The sequence below is a fragment of the Molossus molossus genome, unplaced genomic scaffold, assembly GCF_014108415.1.
Source record: "Molossus molossus isolate mMolMol1 unplaced genomic scaffold, mMolMol1.p scaffold_m16_p_11, whole genome shotgun sequence".
NCBI lineage: Eukaryota > Metazoa > Chordata > Mammalia > Chiroptera > Molossidae > Molossus > Molossus molossus.
In genome coordinates this window covers 72,210,875-72,236,336 of record NW_023425346.1, presented here as the reverse complement: position 1 = coordinate 72,236,336, position 25,462 = coordinate 72,210,875, and the positions used below count along the sequence as shown (strand labels likewise).

The following is a 25,462-nucleotide window of genomic DNA, read 5'->3' as shown; positions in this document are numbered from 1 at the left end:
GTATTTCTGTGGTGTCAGTTGTTACTTTTCCTCTTTCATTTCTGATTTTATTTATTTGGATCATTTCCCCTTTTTATTCCTCACTTGAGGATGTTTTTCCATTTCTCATCAGATAGAGTGGGAAGGAGGGAGGGAGAGAGAGACAGAGAGAAACATCGATGTAATAGAGCTGCATTGATCGGTTGCTTCCCGCACAACCTGACCAGGGCCGGGGACAAACTACAACTGAGGTGCCCTTGACTGGAATCGAACTTGCGACTCATTGGTCTACGGGCCGATGCTCTAACCAACCGCTGAGCAAAACGGTCCAGGGCTGGATTCTTTCCCTTTTTTTCTTGATGAATGAGTCTGGTTAAAGGTTTCTCAGTCTTGTTTATCTTTTCAAAGAACCAACTCTTGGTTTCATTGATCTTTTGTATTTTTTTTTAGACTCTTTCATTTATTTTTGTTCTGATCTTTATTCCTTTCTTCTTTTCATTTTGGGCTTTGTTTGTTCTTTTTCTAGTTCCTTTAAGTGTAAAATTAGATTGTTTGAGATTTTTCTTGCTTTCTGAGGTATAGACCTCTAATGCTATGAATTTACATCTTAGGACTGCTTTTGCTGTGTCCCATAGAGTTTGGGTTGTTGCCTTCTCATTTTTATTTGTTTCAATGTATCTTTTGATTTCTTCCTTGATCTCATTGTTAACCCACTCCTTGTTTAGTTACATATTTTTTAGCCCCCATGTGTTTGTGTGTTTTTCTGGTGATTGACTTCTGGTTTCATAACGTAATGTCAGAGAAGATGCTTGATATGATTTCAGTCTTCTTAAATTTTTTGAGACTTGTTTCATGTCCTGTGGGCTATCCTAGAAAATGTTTCATATGCACTTGAAAGAAATTTAAATTCTACTTCTTTGGGGCGAAATGCTCTGACTGAAACTTATCATCACCTTATTTCAGTAGCTTCGATATATATTAGGGCACCATGCTAAAACATGTAATAAAATCTGACACAACACTGAAATGTGGTTGCCTATTGTATTCTGTGCAAGCCTAGACCTATTTATTCTGTAATGTGCAAAATTGAATGAGTCAACCCTTGATTTTGATTAAAATGATTTTAAAAACTGAAATACTGCATTTGGAAATTTAAAATACCATATTGGTTTTACCTAGTGAAAACTGGTATAGTTATTAACTGTATGTTAATGTTAATATGTAGGTCAAGGTAGTGATTATAGTTACATGGAAGTTGAAGGATTTAGAATGGTTGAAGACACAGCACTTAGATTTTTAATGTACTTTATTAAACTGTCTACTAGTAGTAATGTCATTACTAGTGAACCTACTTTGTAAATTGGTCTTTTTCATCATAGCAGAAGATTAATAATTGTCATTTAAAAAATATATGCAAAAATTTGTTTCTTATTCATGTAATTTATTTTAATTGGAAAAGGTTTTAGGCCATCCTATAATGTAATCTCAGTAATGTACAAAATAAAGCATATTTTATTCTAAGTATATTTTTTTCCTTTGTTCTTTCTTTTTTCTTTGAATGCATTAAATTTAGTGGTTGTAGCCCTTTGTGAAGCAGATTCTATATTTGAAAATATTAATACATAGACACTGTGATATGCATCCATTTTATTTAAACAAATATAATATTAGTAGGATAAAGTCTTCTTTTAAATTATTGTGAAAGTTAATAGTCAATGGTACACTCTTTAGTTTTGAGATGCTTAGCATAGGTTTCATTTATATGTTTTATTCTTATTAGGCAAGAAGTTTTGAAATGGAATGGATGGGGATATAATGATTCCAAGTTCGTCTTCAATAAGAAAGGCCAAATTGAGTTGACTGGGAAAAGGTAACTCTGTTTATTCTTTCTATTGTTCTTTTTTCCCTCTTTCTTTCTATGAAAAAATTTAAACATAAATAACATACATAACATGTTCAATAATATACATTACAATAGAATAATCTAATGGTTCCTCCCTCAATTTAAAAGTTACTAGCGTTTTGCCATAATTGCTTCATTGTTTTCTGTTGTACTTCAAATTCTTACATTTTCATGTCACTTCTAAATATTTACATATGTATCCCTTAAAAAAATGAAGACCTAATATAACCAGTCATATAATACCATTATCATACTCCCCAAAACAATAAATTTTATAATGTCTGATTATCCAGTCCACATTCACATTTCCCCAGTTGTCTCAAAATGCCATTTTTATAGGTAGTTTGCTGGACTCACAATGGAAAAAAGTGTGCAGTCACCTCATCACTTAATCCACTGACTTGTTCAAAGTAACTCCATTTTTAAGACTGAGAATTTACATTTGGGTGTGGAGTATTATGGAAGGTGAACAATTTTTGGTGAATATAAATTAGTTTTCTAAGATATATTAGGGAAGAAGTAATGAAGAAAAATCAGTCATTTGTGTGATAGTTTTCACATTTCTGAAATATTTTTGTTAATGTGTTGATAAGAATTCTAAAGAATATTTGCATTGTTCTTGGAATGGTGAACATACAATACAGTGTACATATATGTTATAGAATTGTGCACCTGAAGCCTTTATAATTTTGTTAACCATTGTCACCCCAATAAATTCAATAAAAAGGGGGAAGTAATATTTGTATTGTTACTGTTCCAGATACAGACAACTGTAAAATAGGTTCTTAGTTGATTTTAAGCAACACTGACCCTGCCAAACTGGTATTTTCAGTCTATCTATTGAATTTTTATTTTTTTTTATTTTTATTTTTTTGTGGTACATGCCCCTAGTGGGAACCGAACCCGGGACTCTCTGGTCCGCAGGCCAACACTCAACCACTGAGCCAAACTGGCCAGGGCTGTCTATTGAATTTTGATAGGATTTTTTTAAAGGACAATGAGTATAAATATCTAATATTTGAATGCTGGCTCTTAAAATAAATAAAATATTGAAAGTAGGTAAAAATTGGATCAGCTATATTATGAATATGTTCCAGTATTGCACTTTGACTTAATATCTATTGGGCATTAATATGCTTGGATTAAAACTTTTTAAACTTATATAATATGTCAATATGTTGAAATATCAGCAAGAAAACTGTTATTTCTTTGGAAAAAATATTTTTATTTGAAACATCATTCTGTATTTCTAACTTAAAATACACTTTGTACCTGAAACAAAACCTCAGGACTAGTATTAAGGAACTAATTTTAATGAAAGTGTGAAGATGTGTATTTGACCTTTGCTTTTTTTTTTTTTTTTTTAATCCTCACCTGAGGATGTTTTTATTGAATTTGAGAGAGAGAGAGAGAAACATCGATGACAGAAATATTGATTGATTGCCTCCTGTATGTGCCCTGACCAGGAATCGAACCTGTAGCCTTTTGGTGTTTGGTACAGCATTCCAACCACTTAGCAACCTGGCCAAGTCACCATTGCTTTTTTTTTTGGTACATGCCCCCAGTGGGAACCGAAACCGGGACTCTCTGGTCCGCAGGCTGATGCTCCAAACGCTGAACCAAACCGGCCAGGGCACCATTGCTTTTTAATAGGAAAAATAAATATCTACATTTTCATTTCCATTCCTTAAGTATGACTGAGCAGCATGCTGGTTGAATATTAGTTGATAAATTGTACCTAATTCAGGTAGAGGGAATTTCTAATTAAAATTAAATTTACCAGTGTTCTAGATGTTGAGTGTTTGATGTTTTAAACAGAATAATGTCTGACATAGTAGAAACTTATCTACATAGAGATTCGCTTTACACAATCTTCTAGGGGAGAAATGTGAATCTTCTGAACTTAGAAAACCAACTCTCAGACATTGTCTTCATTTCTTTCTCTCTCTCTCTCTTTGGACCTTGAAGATATAGCATCTTTGTTTTGCAGGAAGGGACAAATAGTTTGTAGTTCAGGACAGTGCCATTGAAAGCAGAGAATTTATTTGTTGGCATTAGACTTGGGAAAATTGCTGCTGGTGCCACTCTAACCAGGATGTATTCAATAAAGGCCTCCTTTCTTTGCATGGTTGACTCCTGAATTAAGAGACCAGTGGGAGAGGTGGGAAGAGAATGTGGTGGTGGGGGAGGGTTGCATCTGACTGGCAGAGCCTACAAAGGGAGACCACGAAGGTGAATGTTGGTTGGACAAAATTGACTTACTGAAAGGCAGCCTTTGCTTGCCACTAAGACTCATCCAGAGGGTAATTCACTATACATAGAAATGGAATTTTGATGTCTGAGGATTAAATATATACTACATAAAAAATTCAATAACTAAAAGTAAATATTAACTAAGTAATACTTAATCCCCATTTTGGTGCTTCCAAAGGTACCATTACCTTGTTACAGATAGGATAAACTGGAAGTGGGTCATAGCTTTCTCTATATTTATTCTAGTTTCCTAGGGATAGTGGTTGAATTAGTAGATTTCTTTCATTTTTATCAGAAAACGTTCATAGACATTCTTTAAGATAATAATAGCTATTACTTATTGAGTGCCTACTAAGTTATCTTAAAATAACCCAAAGATGGGTAGTCATATTTTCTTAAAAATAATTAGGAGATTAAGGATGAGAAGGTTAAATAGCTTACTTGAGGTCACCTGCTCAGTGGGAAATTGGGATTAAAAGCCAAGTGTTTTTAAGCTTTATTTTCAGACTGTTTTTGTTATGTTGTGCTTATGAAGTACTTTTGCAGATCACCATACTTATCCATTGTATCGAGCTTGTTCTCTCTCCAGACTCTGGGGACACTTTACAGTAGCCTTTTACACTCTACACACCAGCACAATAGAGTTAGTCATATTATTAAAAGTTACCCTGTGACAAAATTTATATTGTTCCAGTAAGAGGCAAAGGGCAGAAGCATAAGAGGGTTGTGATATTCCTAAAAGAGAAAATAGATTTTGTGACTAGATAGGATGAGTAGGGAAAATTACTGATTTGGCTGAACAGTATTAATTCACCCTTTTGTTATTAATACTGGATTATAGGGAAAATTTTTGAAATTTTTTGTTAAGACTTTCTATTCTGGCTTTGTAGTGGACTAAACAAATATAGCCCTTTGCCCTCTATAACCACATAGAAAACATGCATAGCACTGGCTGGTTTGGTTCAACGGTTAGAGCGTCGGCCTGCGGACCAGAGAGACCTGGGTTTGGTTCCCGCTAAGGGCACGTGCCTCAGTTGCAGTTTGTCCCCAGGCCCAATTGGGGTCCTGTAGGTGGCAACCAGTCAATGTGTCTCTCTCATGTCGATGTTTCTCTCTTTTTCTTCCTCCCTTTCTCCCTCCTGCTCTATCTGAGGATAAAGGCAAAAATGTGCATTTTGGGGTGAGGATTAAAAAAAAAGAAAACATGGATAAATTATCACAAGAAAGAAATAGAGTCAAAAAGAAAGGAAGGGAAATCTTTAGGTGCCAGAAACTAATAGTGACTCTCAATGAAAATGGAGATTTCCTTATTTCTGATCCAAAAAACATTGCAAAGGTAGGAAATTGTTATAAGGAAGTGTGATTGATTGTATGTATTTTTGGGAGGGTAACTTTAACATTTAAAACCTAGCTGTTAAACTAGTAGTAATTATTGTAAGGTATTTTACATCCTAGGAAAAGATAGAAGTTTTTTTCCCAATGCAGTATGTCTTTTGAACAGATTTTTAACTTACCAGCTTATAAATCCCTAGAAATATATGATCATTTTTATTTCTTCTAGATGTAGATGAATTTAGTCCTCCTGATTTTAAGCAGCAGATGGTAATACTTCAGAACTAGTGCTATAAATTTTTATAAATTAAATTTTTATTTAAAAATGTCATTTTTTTACTTTACAGGTTGTATACATTAATTGATACAAAGCACAGTTAATGTTTAAATGGAAAGAACTTGTTTGGGTTTGTTGCACATTGTGACACAATTTTCTATTAAAGTTTTTTCTTCAGTTATAATAAGGCTATTAAATTGCTTAGCAGTTGTGGAACTCACTCTGATAGATGGTTGCGTCTACTAATATTTTATTGCCTCTGCACTGCCCCAGGGTGAATGTCTGTCTCCCTGCCTTTAGTCATCAGAAATCTTGATGTGCACTTCTTTATTGGATATTTATGTCCACAGAGTTTTCTTTCCATGTACAGTGATTTCATTGGTCTTGAAAGCTTACTGTGATCTGTATCTTCTACAGTATAGTCTACCTTGGTTCTAAGGAAAGGTTACCACCTTTGACCTCACTTTTTATCTTACAAAAAGACCATTTCTTATAGTTCTCAAACTAATCTTCAGTCATGGTAAAAATCTATTCAGTAGTCTATTTCAACAACTGGTATAGGCACTTGGCTTTCCTCTGATCACATTTCTGGTAAAAGTTGCATGTTTCCTATCTGTATGTTCACAAATTCAGTGCCTTTGCAGGTTTGACTGAACTGGATTGTAAGTTCTTAAGAACAGTTGTCATATCATAACACCAATTCAGTGTATCCTGCAATTTGCATAGTAGAGCCTTAAGAGTGTAAAATGAATGCTTTAAATCCAAATTATATTACTATAATAGTCAGGTCATTCCATAGCTGTTAAATTAAATAAATACCTCTGATTCCTTTAACTTTTCTTATAATGTTTCTTTCCTGTCTATGTACTTCTTTGACTTCAAAGTTTTTACTTTTACTTCATGATATTTTATGAGATTTTTGGAGCCCTTAGTAGTATGTTAGACTTAATGATTATTAAGTCAGGCTTCCTTTACTGTTTTCAAATCCTAGGACATTAGATGCAAGAACAAGTACAATTACAAGAACAAGTACAAGTTCCATTCTGACATGGAACTCTTTTTGAACGGTGTTAAGTTTTATGCTGGAAATGTAGATAATGGAGCAAAGTCTTAAGTCAAAGTTTTGCCAAGCAAGATGATTTTTAAAAATCTGAAGTATTGTGCATTCAGATATAGAATTATATTATGTTTATCTTAGTGGTAGGATGCAATTTTAAATTTTACACAGAACAATAACACTAACCCTGTATCTATTGCTTCAGGTATCTTGAAGATGGTCACCTTTTTAATTTTATGGGTAACATTATTTGTGAATTAAGGGATTCACAAAGGTCTGAGTATTGTTTTGTCATGAATATCAAGGGTCTATTATATTTTACAGAGATCCAAAGTAATTTTACAGTTAAAATATAAGGACCCATCATTAAGACATAGTACTTTCAAAATTGGTACATTACTAACACATAGTAACATATATATTATAACCAACCCCCCAGAATTTATACTTTTACCTTAGCTAAAATGAAGAACATTTGATATGCTGAGTGACTGTCTTTAGTTGTTTTAGCTATGAGTCCCGTACCATCATTACAATTTCTTTAGATTTATAAAAAAGGTATTTTTATATAATACTTCAAACATACAATTTAAGTTTGCTCCATTATCTACAATTCCAGCATCAATTTAAGTTTGATTTTTAGCCCTGATCATTTTAATATACAAAAAGGATTTTTTTTTTGCTTAAAACATTTGTCGTTTATCTTATTTTCTTTCCACTATCATTTTTGTTTTATAAACCTTTATGTAAAAGTGGGTTTGAGAATTTTAGGTAGTATTTTTGTTGTGTAATATGATGTTAAACATAAGGGGTGACATCTACTCAGCCCATGTTCTGTAACTGTTAAAATTATATGACCAAATTAGTGCTTTTTGTCACTTCCAATAAAAAATTTCTTTGGATAGGGCCCAACACTGGCTTTTTAAATATTGAATACATTATTATAAACATTAAATTTCAGTGCAGAGTTTATATATTATCCACTGGCTTTTTTTTTTTTTTTTTTTTGTAGTGGTGGGCATCCTTGTGAAATCAAAGCAATTTTTGAGGCTAGTTGCTAAAAGCGTTTGCAGTTATTCGAGCTCTGATGAAATGGGTGGGAAATAATCTTGAGCAAAATATAATATTTTAAACATTTTAAGTAGCTTGCATGACATGGACGTTAAGAGCAATTTATAGTATTTTCTGATTTGTTTTCCATGTTGGTTCGTTATTTGATCTGGAATAAATAGTGACTACTAGAGTATCTCTTGTGTCCATTTAAACACACACACACACACACACACACAAATAATTATAGGAAGACTTAAACTACCATCTTGGCAAAAAATTAATTGACCTTACTTCATACCACATAATAGATATCAGTTCCAGATAGGGTATTAGACCTAAATGTATAAGCTAAAACTGGTAGAAGACTATAAAGAATGCCTTTTTGAATTTGAGGCAGGCAAATCAGAATTTAAAAAAAAAAAAAAAAAAAAGCTTTAGCCCAAAGGAAAAAAATGAATCAATTAGACATTAAATTATTAACTTCTTTTCATTGAAAGACTCCTTAAAGAGTAAAAAGGAAAATCACAGAGTAAGACAAAATATTTAATACATATATCCTTGATTTCAGAATATATAAAAAATTCTTCTACATCAATGAAATAAACAATAATAACCCAGTAGGAAAATGAGCAAAAGATGAACTGCATTGAAAACAGAAGATATCCAAGTAGATAGTAGATATATATCTCATAGGTAATCACTGAAATTCAAATTCAGATTTTTAAGAGATTACCAGTAGACTGTCTCACATTAAAAAGAGCTATAGCCCAGGCTGATTTGGCTCAGCAGTTAGAACCTCGGCCTGCCGACCAAAGGGTCTTGGGTTCAGTTCCGGTCAAGGGCAGGTACCTAGGTTGCAGGTTTGATCCTGCCCCCCCCTCCTGCCCCCCGAGTCATGTGGGAGGCAGCCAGTCGATGTGTTTCTCTCATATCCAAGTTTCTCTCTGTCTTTCCCTCCCCACTCCCTCTAGCTCCCTCCCTCCCTCCCTCCCTTCTACTCTACCTAAAAATCAATTGAAAAATATCCTCGGGTGAGGATTAACACAAAAAACAAGGCAAAAAATTAAAAAGAACTACAACACCAAGAGTCAGAAGATGTGGGACAAGTAGAACTTTTTATACATTGCTAGTGGTAAACATGTTGGAAAACTATCTACCATTATCTACTAAAGTTAAACATATACATAGACATTGTACCATTGTACCTGCCTAGAAATTGTACCTAGTTATTATACTCATCAGAAACGTGATAGGTTTTTCAGAAAACAAGTTCAAGAATGTCCCTGCATGCACCAAAAACTGTAAACAACTCAGTTGTCTGTTAACAATATAGTGGATAAAGAAATTGTGCTATACTCACACAATGGAATTAAGCCATGGAAATGAATGAAATGCGACTACATTTAAATACAGATGAATTTCATAAACATTGAGCAAAGGAAAGCAGACACAAAAGAATACATTTTGTATGATTTTATTTATTTGAAGTTCAAAAACAGTCAAAATTACCCTGTGCTGTTATAGTCAGAATAGTATTTTCTTTTGTGTGGAGAAATGAGGTAGTGCCTGAAAGGAGCATGAGGTGGGTGGGGAGGTTGGGGGTGTTTTTGGGGTGCTGATAATGTTCTTCTATTTCTGGATCTGAATGCCTGGATCTAAAGGTTTACTTTGTAAAAATTCATTTAGGTATACACTTATTTGTTTATCTATTTTATGTATGTTATACTTCATTATTTTATAAGTAAAATATAACATCAAACAAAAATAGAACAGTTATTCAGGGTGGAGTAAAAGTAGGTTAACTGTTGTTCCTATGGAAAATAATACAACAATTAATAAATAATAATACAAGAATAAACTGTTTTGTGTACTCACAACTGTAAACCTACTTTTGCCCCACCCTGTGTAGTAGTTTTATTTGGCTGACCCATCATCAGTTTTGTTAGGGGCTAGGGAAAAGGAGTAAAGAAGGTACAAGAATGTTAATAGTGAAAAAATTACTGAATATAGCTATGGTGATTTTATAAATGTCATTCATAAAGAATTTTAGTTTAATGATCTTACTTGGGATTGTGGCAAGGGAAGAATCAGACTAGAGGCATCATCATATAGTGATTAAGAGCACAGACTGACTGAAGCCTCATTCATAGTCTGATTCAGATCCTGGTTTTGTAACTTACAGCTCTGGGACCTTGAGTAAATAAATTACTTACTTTTCGTTAAGTTATTTAAATTCTCTGTGTTAGCTGCGTCATCTATAAAATGGGGATTATAGTACCAAACTCATAATATTATTATATGAATATACATTCAAACACTTAGAACAATGCCTGGCACATGATATGCAAGGTGTTTACTTAATAAAAAATGTAAAGTACTGTTTAAAAACATTAAAAAATTTATTTTGATCTTTTCAGAGAGCTCTTATATTATTGCTATTATAACACATTGGATTATTTCTGTTTGCATATCAGCCTTCTTCATTATACTAATCTAGGGTAGGCTACTTATTTTATCTTTTTATTTCCAGCCCTTATTGCTATTTAATATTTTGCCACCTCTGAGAAGTATTTCTAAAATTGAAAAGTTGAATCTCCAAGCACTTGAGTTGTCTGCATCAACATTCTCATATAAAATTTAGGATTTCTTGAATATGTGAAATAATGTTGATGTTTTATATAAATTAATTAAATAGGGATTGAGATAAGAGAAGTAGGGGACAAAATCAGAGTAGCAAATTTTGTTTTTTTTTTTATACTATACCTACTTTGTAATACTCTTTTGTGTGTTTCAAATGTGTTGTACCACTTCATGTAAAGTCTAAGAACCTTGCAAATCTACAGGTTTGTTTTCTATTTCCTATTTTTATTATATGTGCCACATCATAAACTCCATGGTACAACATTATAGTTTTTTAAGCAGTCATAATTTGAAAGAAATTAAGAAAGAAATAGCATTTTATATTTACCTACATATTTACTCTTCCCAGTGTTATGTATTATATCTTGAAGATTTGAGTTTACATTTCATGTTATATTTCCCTTCAGCTTATAGAAATTACTTTAGTATTTCTTGTAGTATAGGTCTGCTGGCACCAAGTTCTCAAGTTTTCATCTGAAAAGGTCTTTATTTCACTTTTGTTTGGAAGGATATTTTCACAAGATAAAGATTTCTAGATTGATAGCTTTACCTTTCAGCACTTTAAAAATGTTGTTCAGTTGTTTCCTGACCTTATTGTTTTTATTGTTACCACATAATTTTTATTGTTATCACATTGTATGTAATGTATCATTTTTTTTCTAGATACTTTAAGATTTTCTTTTTCCTTCTCTTTCTCTAATTGCTTTGGCTATGTTGTACCTAGTGCGAGATTCTTTGCATTTATCCTTTACAAATTTTCTGACCTTCTGGAATTTCTCAATTTTTCTTTCATCAATTTTGTAAACTTTTGGCCATTACTTTTTCAATACTTTTTTCTCTCCCTCTTGGGACTCCATTTATATGTATGGTGGTCTTTTGTTATTGTTCTTTAGGTCTGTGAAGCTCTATTTATTTTTTCAGTCTTTTTCTCTGTTCTTTCATTGTATATGTTTTATTACTCTATGTGTTAAGACATCTCCAGTCTTCTCTTAAGTTCCTTCAATGAATTTTTATTTCATAATTTTAATTATAAAATTTCTATTTTTTTTTTTTTTTTTGTAGTTTTATTTCTCTGCTGAGATTTCTTTTCTGTTACTTACTGAGCATATAGTTCTCCTTTTGTCCTTTAGCATAGTTATAGCTGCTTTAAAAATCCTTGTGTTCTATTTCTGGTATCTTGGATCCTTTTGAGGTAGGTTGCTATTAATTGCCCTCTCTCTTGATTATAGATCATACTGTCTTGTTTGTTCATGTCTAGTAATTTTTGAGTATATCTTGGGCATTGTTAATGATATATTGCAGAGACTCTGGAGTCTGTTGTTCTGAAGAGGGTTTATTTTTACATTAAGCATTACTTGATTGATCTCAAACTCCCAATTTCCTTCTGTGATGGCAAGCAGCTGAGTTATCTATTTAGTTCTTTTAAGCTTAGTTGGGCTGCTAGGGTCTGCTCCATTGATGAGTAATTCAAAGTCAGCCAAACATTTGGACAGAGTTTATATATAGATTCCTCTCCACCTTTCTTCTTTTTTTTTGATTTCCCTGTACTTTTTTCAGGTGCTGTGCTCACGTCAAACACTGTCCTCTGGTTCTTCAAGCCAGGAAGACTATAGGTTTTTTGCATTTTTGTTTCTTTTTTGTGGTACCAGTTAGGGCTCCCCCCCCCCACACACACACAACTCATGTAGTGCTTTTGTAGTGCGGTTTCCTTCTTTCAAATACACTCCTTTTTGCCTGCTTTTGCTCTGTCTATACTGCCTTCAGATAGTTGGGTTTTATTTGTTTTGTTTTTGTCCAGAGTTTATAATTATATGTGAGTGTTGGTTTGGTAGAAACTACTTGACCATTACTAAAGCAGAATCTAAGACTTAACTTTAAATGAAGATACATTACTCTAATGTTTTGCCTTCTTTGTATCTTAGGTACCCTCTTAGTGGCATGAGTTTACCAACTTTTAAAGACTGGATCGAAAATACCCTTGGAGTAAATATTGAGCATAAAACTACCTCTAAAGTAAGCAAATAAAAATAATGACTAATCTGCCTAACTCTGTTATGTGTGTATGTTTAATTCCAAATTAATTAGACTTATAATTGTAATTTTTTATAGTTGCTTTAATGCATTTGTCATTTTTTTTTGTTAAGTTTACTAGTTATATTGACCTTGTTAGGGTGTAGTTTCACTTTTCTGGAATTAGGATTAGAAAACTTTACACTGTATACATTTCAAACTAATGAAATTGTTCATATTTCTGTATATTATTATGATTTTTATTATTTATTATTTGCTATGGTATGGTATTCTGCATGTCCCTCTGACTGGATGTAAGTTCCATAAGTGCAGGGGCTTTGGTTCACACTATATTCTCCATTATATTCACCATGTTATTAAGGACTGTAAGTATTCAGTGAGTATTACTTTATTAATTAATAAATACACTGATACATTTTATTCTAGTAATTAAATTAGGCTAAACAACAAATTTCTTTCCTTCCCAACAAATTCTTTTAACTTTTCTTAAAAGATCTCTTTTTTCATCTCCTTAATTCTCTCTCTCGACTATTTGTAATTACTTTTTTTTACATTGATGCCATCTATATACCATGTTCAGAAAGTTTACGTTTTATTTTATTTATTTTTTGATATTTTGTTCAGATAGAGTGGGGGAGGAGAGAGAGAGAGAGCGAAACATCGACATGAAAGGGACACGAGTGGTTGCCACCCTCACGACCCAACCAGGACCGGGGACAAACTGCAACTGAGGTATGTGCCCTTAGTGGGAACCGAACCCGGGTCTCTCTGGACCGCAGGCCGACGCTCTAACCGCTGAGCCAAACCGACCAGGGCTCACCAGTTTTATTTACATGGAATTCTTTTCCCTGTTTTTTGTGTCCCTTTCAGTTTTCAGTAACTTAACAAAATAGTAATCTGTATGTTTTATTGGGGTTCTTTTGGTTATTTCCTTCCACAATGGGATAGATTCCATGACGTTAAGATTTTTTTTTTCTGTTTAATTCACCACTGTCTTCTGAGTGCCTAGTACAGTGCCTGGCTTATGCCATGTACTCATTAAATACTTATTATTTATCTAAATATATAATAATCCCACAGGAGATTGGTTTCAGGACCAGAATCTGTAGATGCTCAAGTTTCTTATTTAAAATGCTGTAATACCCTGGCACCACTCATGGGGGGGCCCAAGTCCTTCTGATTGAGGCCCCCCAAAAATAAAATAAAATGCTGTAATATAACCTATTTTTGCATATAAGCTACAGCAGGGTATGTCTACGTATCACTTCATTTGCATGGATTAAGCATAATAATCCTTGGCCCGTGGCAAATTCAAGTTTTGCTTTTTGGGACTTTCAGGGATTTAAAAAAAAAATTTTTTTTTAATCTATCATTGCTTGAATCTGTGGATGTGAAACCCACAGATATAGAGGGCCCACTGTGTAATAAAAAAATTAAATAAAGATCTTTACTAACATACTAAAAGGCTATATAATAAATATCATTATTTTTCTTTACATATGTTTATATTTTCTTTTTTCCAAATATTATAGATCTCTTTCTGTATGCTAGGTGATATTAGGTGCTTTTCATAAAAATTATAACATTTAACCTTCATTCTAATGGCAGCTGTAAAAATTTGGTGGTGATAATCTCATTTAACAGATCCAAAAGCCAAAGCTCACAGAAGTTGGGTGACTTGCTCAGTGTCACATAGCTTTAAAGTTGAAGATTAATTTTTCAAGTTACCTGTTAGTTGAAATTAAGTACCAAGTTTATAATTATGTTGTGAGTTTTAAAGCAGTCCTATAAAGTGGGTTTATTACTTATATTGTGAGATTTTTTTGCTGTTCATTTAAAAATTTTAATTGGAGTATTGAAAATGATAAATTTTATCTATAGGTCAAGTAGCTTTTTCCCAGTCTCCTTAATCTAAAATTGAACATTTGAAATTTTGCCATCTTCCTTGTTCTTGACTGCAATCTTTAGAATAGAAATAAGAAAAAGGTGAACCATAGAAGCAAAAGTAGAAACATAAACCTTCTATAACTTATATTACAGAATGTGATTAATCAGACCATCTGCAGTTTGTTGCTGTCACAAAGTTGGTTTATACGTATTACTTGGTATTTTCCTATGCTTCTTAGTTTGGATATAAAAACATTTTATATCTCCCTAACAGAGGTGTTCAAAGTTTATTTTCTAGAAATAAGCCAAAGAAACCTATTTTATTTTCTAGACATCCTTAAATCCTAGTGATACACCTCCTTCTATTGTAAATGAAGATTTTCTTCATGAGCTTAAAGAAGCTAATATTTCATATTCACAAGAAGCAGATGATCGAGTATTTAGAGCTCATGGTAAGCAATTTTATGTATGTGCTATTTATTTTTAATTTTAAAATTTTCTGTAACTTAAGATGTCTTTGCAATTTCTTTTTTAAACCACAAAACAGGTCATTGTCTTCATGAGATATTTTTGCTCAGGGAAGGAATTTTTCATCGAATTCCTGATATAGTTGTATGGCCAAGTAAGTTCTTTTTTTTCTTGTATTCTTAATTTAGTATTGTTAAATTTTAAGTAAACTTAATATTGGAAATATATGATTTTTAACATAAGAGTTGTAAAAATATAGCACTTTTTTTTACTATTTTTTTAAAATCCTCACCTGAGGACCTTTTTTGCATTTATCTTAAGATAGAGCAGGAGGGAGAAAGGGAGGAAGAGAGAGAGAGAAACATCCACGTGAGAGAGACACATCAAGTGGTTGCCACCCACACTACCCCAACCGGACCGGGGACAAACCACAACCAAGATACGTGCCCTTAGCGGGAACTGCCCTTAGCGGGAACTGAACCCGGGACTAACTGGTCCGCGGGCTGACGCTTTTAACTTCTGAGCCAAACCAGGGCAAAATATAGCAAACTTTTTAGAGTTGGCTAAAGGTCATAAGTTCTTGATCTGATCATCTTGATTGATTTTGTTGTTGATGATTAAGTCTGCATTTTAAATAAATAAATAAAATATCATATTGGGGAGTCAGTAGAGCCACACCGGCCAGACTGAAAGCTTAATGAAATTTATATTAATGATATCTTCAGATCATTAAAATACACTCTTAATTAAAATAATTGATTACTGAAAAGTAATAGTAATTTGTTGATATCAGCTTGTGGGTTAAAAATGTACAGTGATTAGATGGTAAACCAGGTTGTTTCATAAATGTATTGTCTATGTTATGAATAGTTAAATTTTGAGAAATTAATTTCATTCAGGGATTTGGCTTGAGATGGAGGATAGATGAGCTTTCTGTTGTAATTTTGCTCTGCTGATGCACTATATATATTAAAAAATTTTTTTTTTCTTTATTGATTTTGGAGAGAGAGGAAGGGAGAGGGAGAGAGAGAGAGAGAGAAACAATAATGAGAGAGAACATTGATTGGCTGCTTCCTGCATCCCCCACACTGGGGATTTGGCCCATAACCTGGGCATGTGCCCTGACTGGGAATCAAACCGGCAACCTCTTGGTGCATTGATCGATGCTCAACACTCTCCAGGCTATTTATCTGTTTTTTTATACCCAGAAAATATATATCTGAAAATATAAAGCAGAACAGGTATATTATTCCTGTTTATAGTTGCCTTTTTAAAAAAGTTCTGTTGATCTTCCGATCCTTTTTCTTCTTTACATTCTATAAAAGAAGTATATAGAGTATTTTATTTTTCAAGCAAATGGCTTATTAATGGATTCTCCATTCTTAGCTGTGATCCTTCTACTTTGCAGGAAGTATCTGAGAGAAAAATCATACTTTGATATGGGACTTTTCTGAAATACATAGCAGAAAAGTCCCAAGATTATTTGTAGCTGAGATGAAACTACTTTCCTGATACTTACGATGTATATTTTTCTGTGTATTTGGAATAGTATGAAATAAGTCTTTGTCTTTGTTAGTTTAGAAGTTTAGCAGCTCCTGAAAAGAAAAGGTATACTCAAAGAGAAGAAATACTTCTGTTTTACCTGTCTTGTTTTTAATAGCTTTAGCTTATTCCTCTACCAAGTTTTGGAGAAGGGTCATTTCATATTTTTACTGGGAAAAAAATGAAAACATCAATCAATTTTTATTTCCCAAAGTAACCTAATAGATATATCTTGAATGGAACTTTCTGCTGTGATTTTTACGTATTTTCTTTGTATATCTGAGTATTAAAATACTAAGAGAATTACCATAATGAGAATATATATATGTCTTGCTTTAAAAAATCCAAATATTATTTAAAATCCAGATTTTGGAAACATATGGAGTTAGTGATGGCATAAAAGTTTCTTTTGTTTTTAATCCTCATCCAAAGACATGCTTAGAGAAAGGGGGGGGGGGAGAGAGAAACATTGATGGAGAGAGAAACATCGATCGATCGCCTCTGTATGTGCCCCAACCAGGGATCAAACCCGAAACCCAGGTGGTATGTACTCTGACTGGGAGTTGAACTGACAACCTTCCAGAGCCAGGATGACACTCAACCAACTGAACTACTCTGGCTGGGCTGCACAAAAATGTTTTTTTCTTTTTTCTAATATGCTTTTATTGATTTTTTTAGAGGGAGAGAGAGAAACATCAATGTGAGGGAGTAACATCAATCAGCTGCCTCCTGCATGCCCCCTACTAGGGATCGAGCCCAAAACCTGGGTATGTACCCTGACCAGGAATCAAACCGGGATCTTAATCTATGGGACAATGCTCAGTCCACTGAGCCATATCCGCCAGGGTGCACAAAAGTTTCTTTATGCTGCAAAAGTCTTTCCCTCACAACTTTGCCCTTCCATTTTATCTTTTCTCCATCCCATTTTCCAATTTGAGTCCTTATCATACATATCTGGAATTTTGCAATGTCCTTAAAGGTTCTCATGTCTCATGTTTCTTGTTTTTCGAAGCCTCCCATACACTTTTGAAAGGTCAGTTTTTTAAAAAATATTTTCTTTGCCATTTTGTTTTTTATCTCATGAATGTATCTGAAAACAGGGTTGTGTGAATCAAGTTTATAGTTTTAGTTTATTCTGTTGAATTTTACAATATGAGGACTTCTTAGGAATAGCTTCCCAACAGGTTACCAATTTACTAAGTCCTTTATTTAACTTTAATGTAAATTTCTAATTGGTGATAAAGTTCAAGGTTGTTTTTTTTTGCGTGAAGGCAAAAAAAATGGCAATTTGAGACAATATGATATTCCATATGGTGGAGGTGGCTGTTTCATCTTGCAGTTTGAATATGTATAATACATACACACACACACACACACACACACATCTAGGAAATGTGTCATTGTAGATGTCTTTAAGTTGGGCTATAATCTGAATCTAATTTCTACATTTTGCTCTAATAGGATATCTAGTACTTGTCAGAGAGTTTGTAGTATATGTAATTTCACTGATTTAGAGTATTCTTTTTTTTTCTTTATTGATTTTAGAGAGAGAGGAAGGGAGAGGGAGAGAGAGAGAAACATCGATGAGAGAGAAAAGTGATTGGCCACCTACTGCATGCCCCTCACTGGGGATCAGGCCCACAACCTGGGCATGTTCCCTGATTAGGAATAGAACCGGCAACCTCTTGGTGCATGGGGGGATGCTCAACCACTGAGCCACACTGGTGGGCTAGAGTATTCTTTAAAGCAGGATTTGCCACCATTCTGATCTTTTTTTTTTTTTAATCATCCTCACCCAAGGACATTTTTCCATTTTTTGTTCAGGCAGAGTGGGAGGGAGAGAGAGGAACAGAGAGAGAGAAACATTGATGTTAAAGGGACACATCGAGTGGTCGCTACCCGCACAACCAACCAGGGCCGGGGACAAACCGCAACTGAGGTACGTGCCCTTAACGGGAACTGAACCTGGGTCTCTCCGGACCGCAGGCCGATGCTCTAACCGCTGAGCCAAACTGGCCAGGGCACCATTCTGATCTTTACACAGTGTGGATATCTCTTTTATTCAGTTTGGACAAGTAGTTAGTGACTCATACACTGTATGTCCGTGGTTAAGTATGCTTATAAAAACAAAATCTTTTAGCAATAACATTTTAAAAATTAGTTCACTTATTAAATGTAGTATTTATTATTTTCAGTGATCTAAATACCAAAACTTTAGGTCTGTGAAAATATGTCCTAGGCTACTATCCTAGATATTGAGGATAAGCAGTGAACAAAATAAAAATCCCTGATCTCAGGTGCCATACATTGTAATTGGGGGGCAGGAGGAGACAGTCCAATAAACTAATATATATATATGTGATGTGTTGAGTGGTGATAAGTGGTATAAAGAAAAATGATACAGTAAAAAGATACAGGGCAAAATAGGGTAGGTGGGGGGGGATGAGGGAGTATTCTACCAGATAACACGGTCAAGGGTAGCTTCTGATTATGTGACAATCCTAGAATAGTTTTGCCTTGTTAAAGGTTTTTAACAGACATATTTTTAACAGATGTATTTGGACAATTAATAGTAAAAATTTATCATAAACAGTAAAGTTTGCGAGCTTAATCTGAAAGCTTGAAAAGGAATTTTTATTAAAAATTGTAATGATACAAATGACACAGATTCCTAGCTTTAAGCAAATTTGAGAAATGATCATTACAGCTTTTATAGAAGAATATTTTTATATTCATAAATGGATAGTCTTTTACATATTTTCCTTTGCATCTTTATTTTCTTTTCAGCCTCTTAGCAAGTAATACTTGATTTTTGCATGGTTTGCTTACCTCACATCTCTTTTTCTTTCATGCTGTTTTATATTCTATAAGAAGATTGATGTTTCTAAAATGCTCTTTTTGCTATGTCCTCCTTAAAGCCCTATGGCTAGTCAGATTGAGTCTTAGCACCTCTTGTTTGGTATTTAAAGTCTTCTCCACTCAGGTTTTTTTGTTACGTAAAACTTAATACACAAATAAAATTATCTTTCAGTTATGTATACTTGAAAGAAATTTATATGCAGCGTATTATACATAATTTTTAAAATTTTGTTTAAACAACAAAAAATCATCAACAGATGCAAATATTAGTGGGTAAAAGTATGATGAGAAGCATATTTAGGTAGTTTAAGTATCCCACCACAAGTTACATATTATTATAATTTTAGAATGGAGAAACCTAACAGGTACCACATAAACAAATGATGAAAGTTAGCATTACCAGAAATGATACTTGTCTACATCATACACCAACAGACATAACATGCTGAGAAAAGCACATCACTTCTTCAGAATTCCTGTCAAAATGTATAACTTGAATTTAATTATGAGAAAACATCATACAAACCCAAATCGAGGGAAATAACTGACCAGTGTTCTTCAGAAGAGTCAAGGTCATGATAGTCAAACATGATAGACTGAAGAACTGTCTCATATTAAAGAAGATTGGAACGACCTGACAATTAAAGGCAGTGCATGATCCTGGTCTAGAAAAGAGGACTTTAGAATAAGTGACCAGATTTGAAGAAGGTCTGTACATTGGTTAATAGTCTTGTATCAATGTCAATTGCTTGGTTGTGATAATTGAACTATAGTTGTGTGTAAGATGTTAATATTTGCAGCTGCTGGGTGAAGAAAATTTTTTGTACTATTTTTGCAACTATTTTGTAAGTATGAAATTATTTCAAAATGAAAAGTTTAAATAATGAACAGCTTGTTTTAATATAACTATTTCATGTGTTAATGAATGAATAAATGAAGGAAAGGTTTTACTTTATAGATCCATATTTTGCAGGGTTACCCAGATTTTATTCATGTTTCTGTGATTAATTTATTTTCCCTTTTTTCAACAGCATGTCATGATGATGTAGTTGAAATTGTGAATCTAGCATGCAAATATAACCTTTGTATCATACCAATTGGTGGTAGGTATCATTTGAATTTTAATATGATGAATATTTGTGCCATCCCACTGAAAAAAAATATTTTTGTAATTATGATAAGGTTATTTTGAAAAATTGTTATGCTTCTTATTTCTGTTCTGAGTAGATTTACTTAAAATGTAATGTATCCTTAGTTCATGGCTTTTCCATATGGAGCCTTGATGAAGCTGTGACTTTGATGCCTACATAAGAATATGTTCCTGCTTTAGTAATTACTTTCTAACTTTTGTCCTTATGGAGAGAATATTTTTCAAAGGTTAAATATACCCAATGTAAACCTTTGAGAAGGAATGCAGCATAAAAGATCAACAAGGACACTTATGACCAAAACTATCTTTTAATACTGAGAACTATGTTATTTTACATCTTAAGACAAATTTGATCTTTCTTGATCTTTCGTCAATCACATTATTTTAACAGCTTTCACAAGCCAAGGGAAATTGCCTTCACGAACTGAATTGACAGTGATGGAATGAAAATGAGATTCCAACAAATCAGAAGCTTCACATTCCTTCTTCAGCTGATACTTCCTGTTGAATTCATACAACAAAGACATTACAGTGCTACTTTTAATGAAATACATATATATATTTTTAATTCTCACCGGAGGATATTTTTCCATTTATCTTCAGATAGAGTGTGAGGGAAGGAGAGAGAGAGTAACATCAACATAAGAGGGACGTATCGACTGGTTGCCTCCTGCCTGACCCCGACCAAAGCTGGGGATGAACCAGAACCAAGGTACATGCCCTTGACTGGAATCCGCAGACCAATGCTCTAACCGCTGAGCCAAACCGTCCAGGGCTGAAATATTTTTCTGATTTCAAATGATTGATGAGCAAAATAGTGGTTATTGAGCATAAGCATGTTTTTAACAGACAATTCATGGTCTCACCTTATAAAATTAAGCTGACTCTCATGGATCAATCCCCCTTATACTTCTTACCTTGTATCAAGGTGACTTCCACATGTTTTTTGTCCAAAACACATGGAAGTACCAATTAAGAATTTATTCTGATACATGATACAGATATGGTTAAGAACTAAGAACACTATATTCTGTATTGGTTTCAAGAAATCATTATATCCTTTGACAACAAATGTTAATGGAAAACAGGAGTACATTGTTTAATACTTCCATATATGTATTAATTTTATATTAAAATCACTTTTTCACCAAAGAACATACAAATTTGTGAATATCATAGAATCTGGGCAATTTTAAGTTACTTATGTTCTAATTTATTAAAGCCTTTTTGTATGAGTAAATAAGATATTAAGTGATAAATGAATCTCATAATTATGGCAGAAAAGAGGTACTGGTGTCTCTAGTTTTATAGGCTGAGTATTTTTATTTTTTATTTTAAGCTATCTTTCCATAGTAATCATTAGCTTAGAACTTTTCTAATCATGTTTTTGGATCTCAAAATTGCTAGGGGCTTTACTTGTGTGTGCCCAGGGAATGGAGCCTTATTCTATTGCTTTCAGCTCCATAATAGTTCTTCATTTTGGCACACAGCATAAAATAAAGGTGAGTTTGCTTTTAGTGTGGTAGCATTTACAAATCACATTTTGCAAAGTAGATATAGGTATTACTTCTGTAGCAGGCCTATTTTTGTACTTTGTATTAGGAATATATATATACATAAAATATTTAAACATAATGTTGTTGTTTTCTATTTTGGCAGGAGGAACAAGTGTCTCATATGGCCTGAAGTGTCCTGCGGATGAGACAAGAACAATTATTTCTTTAGACACTTCACAAATGGTATATGACTATTAAAATGTATTTGAAAATAGCGTTTGGTTTAAAAATTGTATTTATGACTTAGTCTTAGTTGTCATTAAAGACTATCTTGTCCACTTTGTTTTAAATTAACTTTATGGTTATATTTTACCCTTGTGTTCAAGTCTTCAAATGCTAAGCTCACTCTTTCTAAGGCACATATCTTGATGGTTCTACCAAATTGGCATATGAAATTGATGTTTGAAAAGCATAGATTGGAATATTGATTTGTTAAAAAACAAAACAAATAATATTATTAAGATTAATTTGAATCACTAAAACTTGTTCCCCAACCTTTTACTAATGCTCATGTATTTTTTCTTGTGGAAGAATAGAGGATTTAATTTTAATGATAGGATTATTTTTGAAGTTTCTCATTGTGGTCTAAGAATTGGACATTGTGGCATGTTGAATTTTATCTTTGTATAGTCAACAATATTGCTGATTACATATTCCTCATTATAATAAAAAAGAATTTTTTTTAATCCTCACCTGAGGATATGTTGTTGTTTTTTTTTTCATTGATTCTAGAGAGAGAGGAAGGGAGAGAGTGAGAAACATTGATGTGAGAGAGAAACATTGACCCGTTGCCTCCTATATACCCTGATCAGGGATCGAACCCAAAACCTGGTATGTGCCCTCACTGGGAAATCAAACCTGAAATCCTTCATTGCATGGGATGATGCTCTAACCAAGTGAGCCACACTGGCTAGGGCAAAAAGAATTTTTTTGTAACTGTTTTAATTTAAATTATTTTAAACACCAAAGTAGAGAGAACAACATACCCATTCTCTAGATTAAGCAGTTATTAACATTTGGCAATATTGGTTTTATCTTTCTTTTTTTTTCTATTATAAAACAAATTCTGGTATTTTGCTACTTTACACCTAAATATTTATGTGTATATTTTTTTAAAAGGACATGTTCTCACTATTTTATTATCATTCTTGGCAAAGTTAAAAGTAAATCCTCATATCATTTAAATTTTCTAATTGTTTTGAAATTGTCTTTAAGTTCATTTGTTCAAATAGGGTTTCATACAGAGACCCACGTTAGCTTTTGGTGGTTTCCTTAAGACTCATTTAAAAAAAAAAATTTTTTTTTAATTCTCACCCGAGGACATTTTTCCGTTTTTTGTTCAGATAGAGTGGGAAGGAGAGAGAGGAGAATAGAGAGAGAAACATCGATGTGAAAGGGTCACATGGAGTGGCTGCCTCCTGCAGGGCCCAACCAGGGCCAGGGACAAACTGCAACTGAGGTATGTCTCCTTAGCAGGAACCGAACCTGGGTCTCTGTGGACCCCAGGCCGATGCTCTAACCACTGAACAAAACCGGCTAGGGTCCTTAAGTCTCATTTTAATTGAAGCACCATTTTTCCTTTTTGACTGCTACTGACTTAGAGAAACTAGGTTATTTGTAGTATAGAATATGTCGTATTTTGAATTTGCCTGATGCTTCTTCTTGCTGTCATTTAACTCTTCCTCTAGACTCTGTGTGTCCTCTAAACCTGAAGTTATATATAAAATCTAGTCAGATTCAGGCCCTGGCCGCTTTGGCTTAGCAGTTAGAGCATCGTCCCGTGGACCAAATAGTTTCAGGTTTGATTCTGGTCAGTGGCACGTACCTTGGTTTCTGTCTGATCCCCGGCCCTGGTCGGTGTCATGCGGGAGGCAATCAGGCAATGTGTCTCACTCACATCGATGTTTCTCTCTCTCTCTCTCTCTCTCTCTCTCTCTCTCTCTCTCTTCCTCCTTTCCTCTCTCCCTCACACTCTGTATGAAGAAAAATGGAAAATATTCTTGGGTGAGGATTTAGAAACAAAAATCTAGTTAGATTCAGGCATAGCTTTTAATATTTTTTAAGCAAGAATATCTCAAAGATGATGTGCTTTTCTATGTCATGTCACATAGGGAGGTACATAATAGCTAGTTGTCCACTTTTAGTGTTGCTAAAGTTGATCAGCAAGTTCAGATAGTGATAGCCTGATTATTCTACTACAAAGTTACCCATCAATTTTTTTCCTTATCCCAGAGTTAAGAAAAGGCAATTTCCTGTGAAGATAGCTTAAAAGTAGCCTGTTCTGGAATAGGCTTTGGAATGTGTTTGAATTTCTGTTTTTTTACCTTACTGTCTACAGATTTAGTTCTGTCTAAATCTGTTTCTGAATGTGTAAAATTGACACAGTAATACTGTGGAAGGTTGTTGTGAAGATTACATGAGGTAATATATGTAAAAGTCTTTACATTGAGTAGAAGCTTAACCACTTATTTTGTAGAAAAGCCTTATATACTCACTGCCTTTAACATTGTATTCTCTCAAGTATTATAATAGATACATGGTGTGGCTGGTTTGGCTCAGCGGTTAGAGTGTTGGTCCTCAGACTGAAGGGTCATCGGTTTGATTCCAGGTCAAGGGCATGAACCTGGGTTGCAAGTCCTAACCCCGGTTGGGATTGTATGGGAGACAACCAATTAGTGTATCTTTTTCACATCACTGTTTCTCTCTCTCTCTCTCTCTCTCTCTCTCTCTCTCTCTCTCTGCCTCCCTCCTCCCTTCCACTCTATCTAAAAAAAAAAAATCCATGGATAAATATCCTCAGGTGATGCCCAGAGGGTGTGGCTCAGTGGATTGAGCATCTTCCCAAGGATTGAGAAGTCTCAGTTCGATTCCAGGTCAGGGCACATACCCAGGTTGCAGGCTCGACCCCCAGTAGGGGGTGTGCAGGAGGCAGGCAATTGATGTTTCTGTCTCACATTGATGTTTCTATCTCTCTCTCCCTTCCTCTCTGTCTTAAAAAAAAAAAATTAATAAAAACAAAAAATATATATTCTCAGGTGAAAATTAACAAAAAACATAATAGATGTGTGGTACTTATAATTGTGATTTGCATTGAAGTTAGAAAGCTGTATCTGTGCATGATTTTGCACAGTGTACTTCTTTTTTATTTAAAAGAATTTGTTTTTTCTTTATTGATGTTAGAGAGAGAGAGAGGAAGAGAAAGGGAGAGGGAGATAGAAACATCAGTGACAGAGAACATCAATTAACTGCCTCCTGCATGCCCCCACAACCTGGGCATGTGCCCTGAACCAGCGACCTCTTTGGTGCATGGGTTGACAGTTAACCACTAAGTCACACCAGCCGGGCTTGCACAGTGTAATTCTGAAGCAATATATACAAAATATGATGAAAATCAGTTGTACCAGTTTTCTACTTAAATATATATGATAATACTAAGACCTGTTGGCCTTAAAAATTATAGTTTTATTGTTGACTT

The 25,462-nt window shown here is 33.8% G+C and overlaps 1 protein-coding gene across 1 annotated transcript in view; it reads left to right on the top strand.

The window, feature by feature from the left end:
• Positions 1-25,462, top strand: part of AGPS (alkylglycerone phosphate synthase) — a 148,625-nt gene that overhangs the window by 36,632 nt on the left and 86,531 nt on the right. The window contains exons 2-7 of the mRNA XM_036253444.1: positions 1,760-1,849; positions 12,417-12,507; positions 14,744-14,864; positions 14,960-15,034; positions 20,313-20,384; positions 22,091-22,170. Of these exons, the coding sequence (XP_036109337.1) occupies positions 1,760-1,849; positions 12,417-12,507; positions 14,744-14,864; positions 14,960-15,034; positions 20,313-20,384; positions 22,091-22,170 (529 nt within the window). The remainder of the gene's footprint in view (positions 1-1,759; positions 1,850-12,416; positions 12,508-14,743; positions 14,865-14,959; positions 15,035-20,312; positions 20,385-22,090; positions 22,171-25,462) is intronic.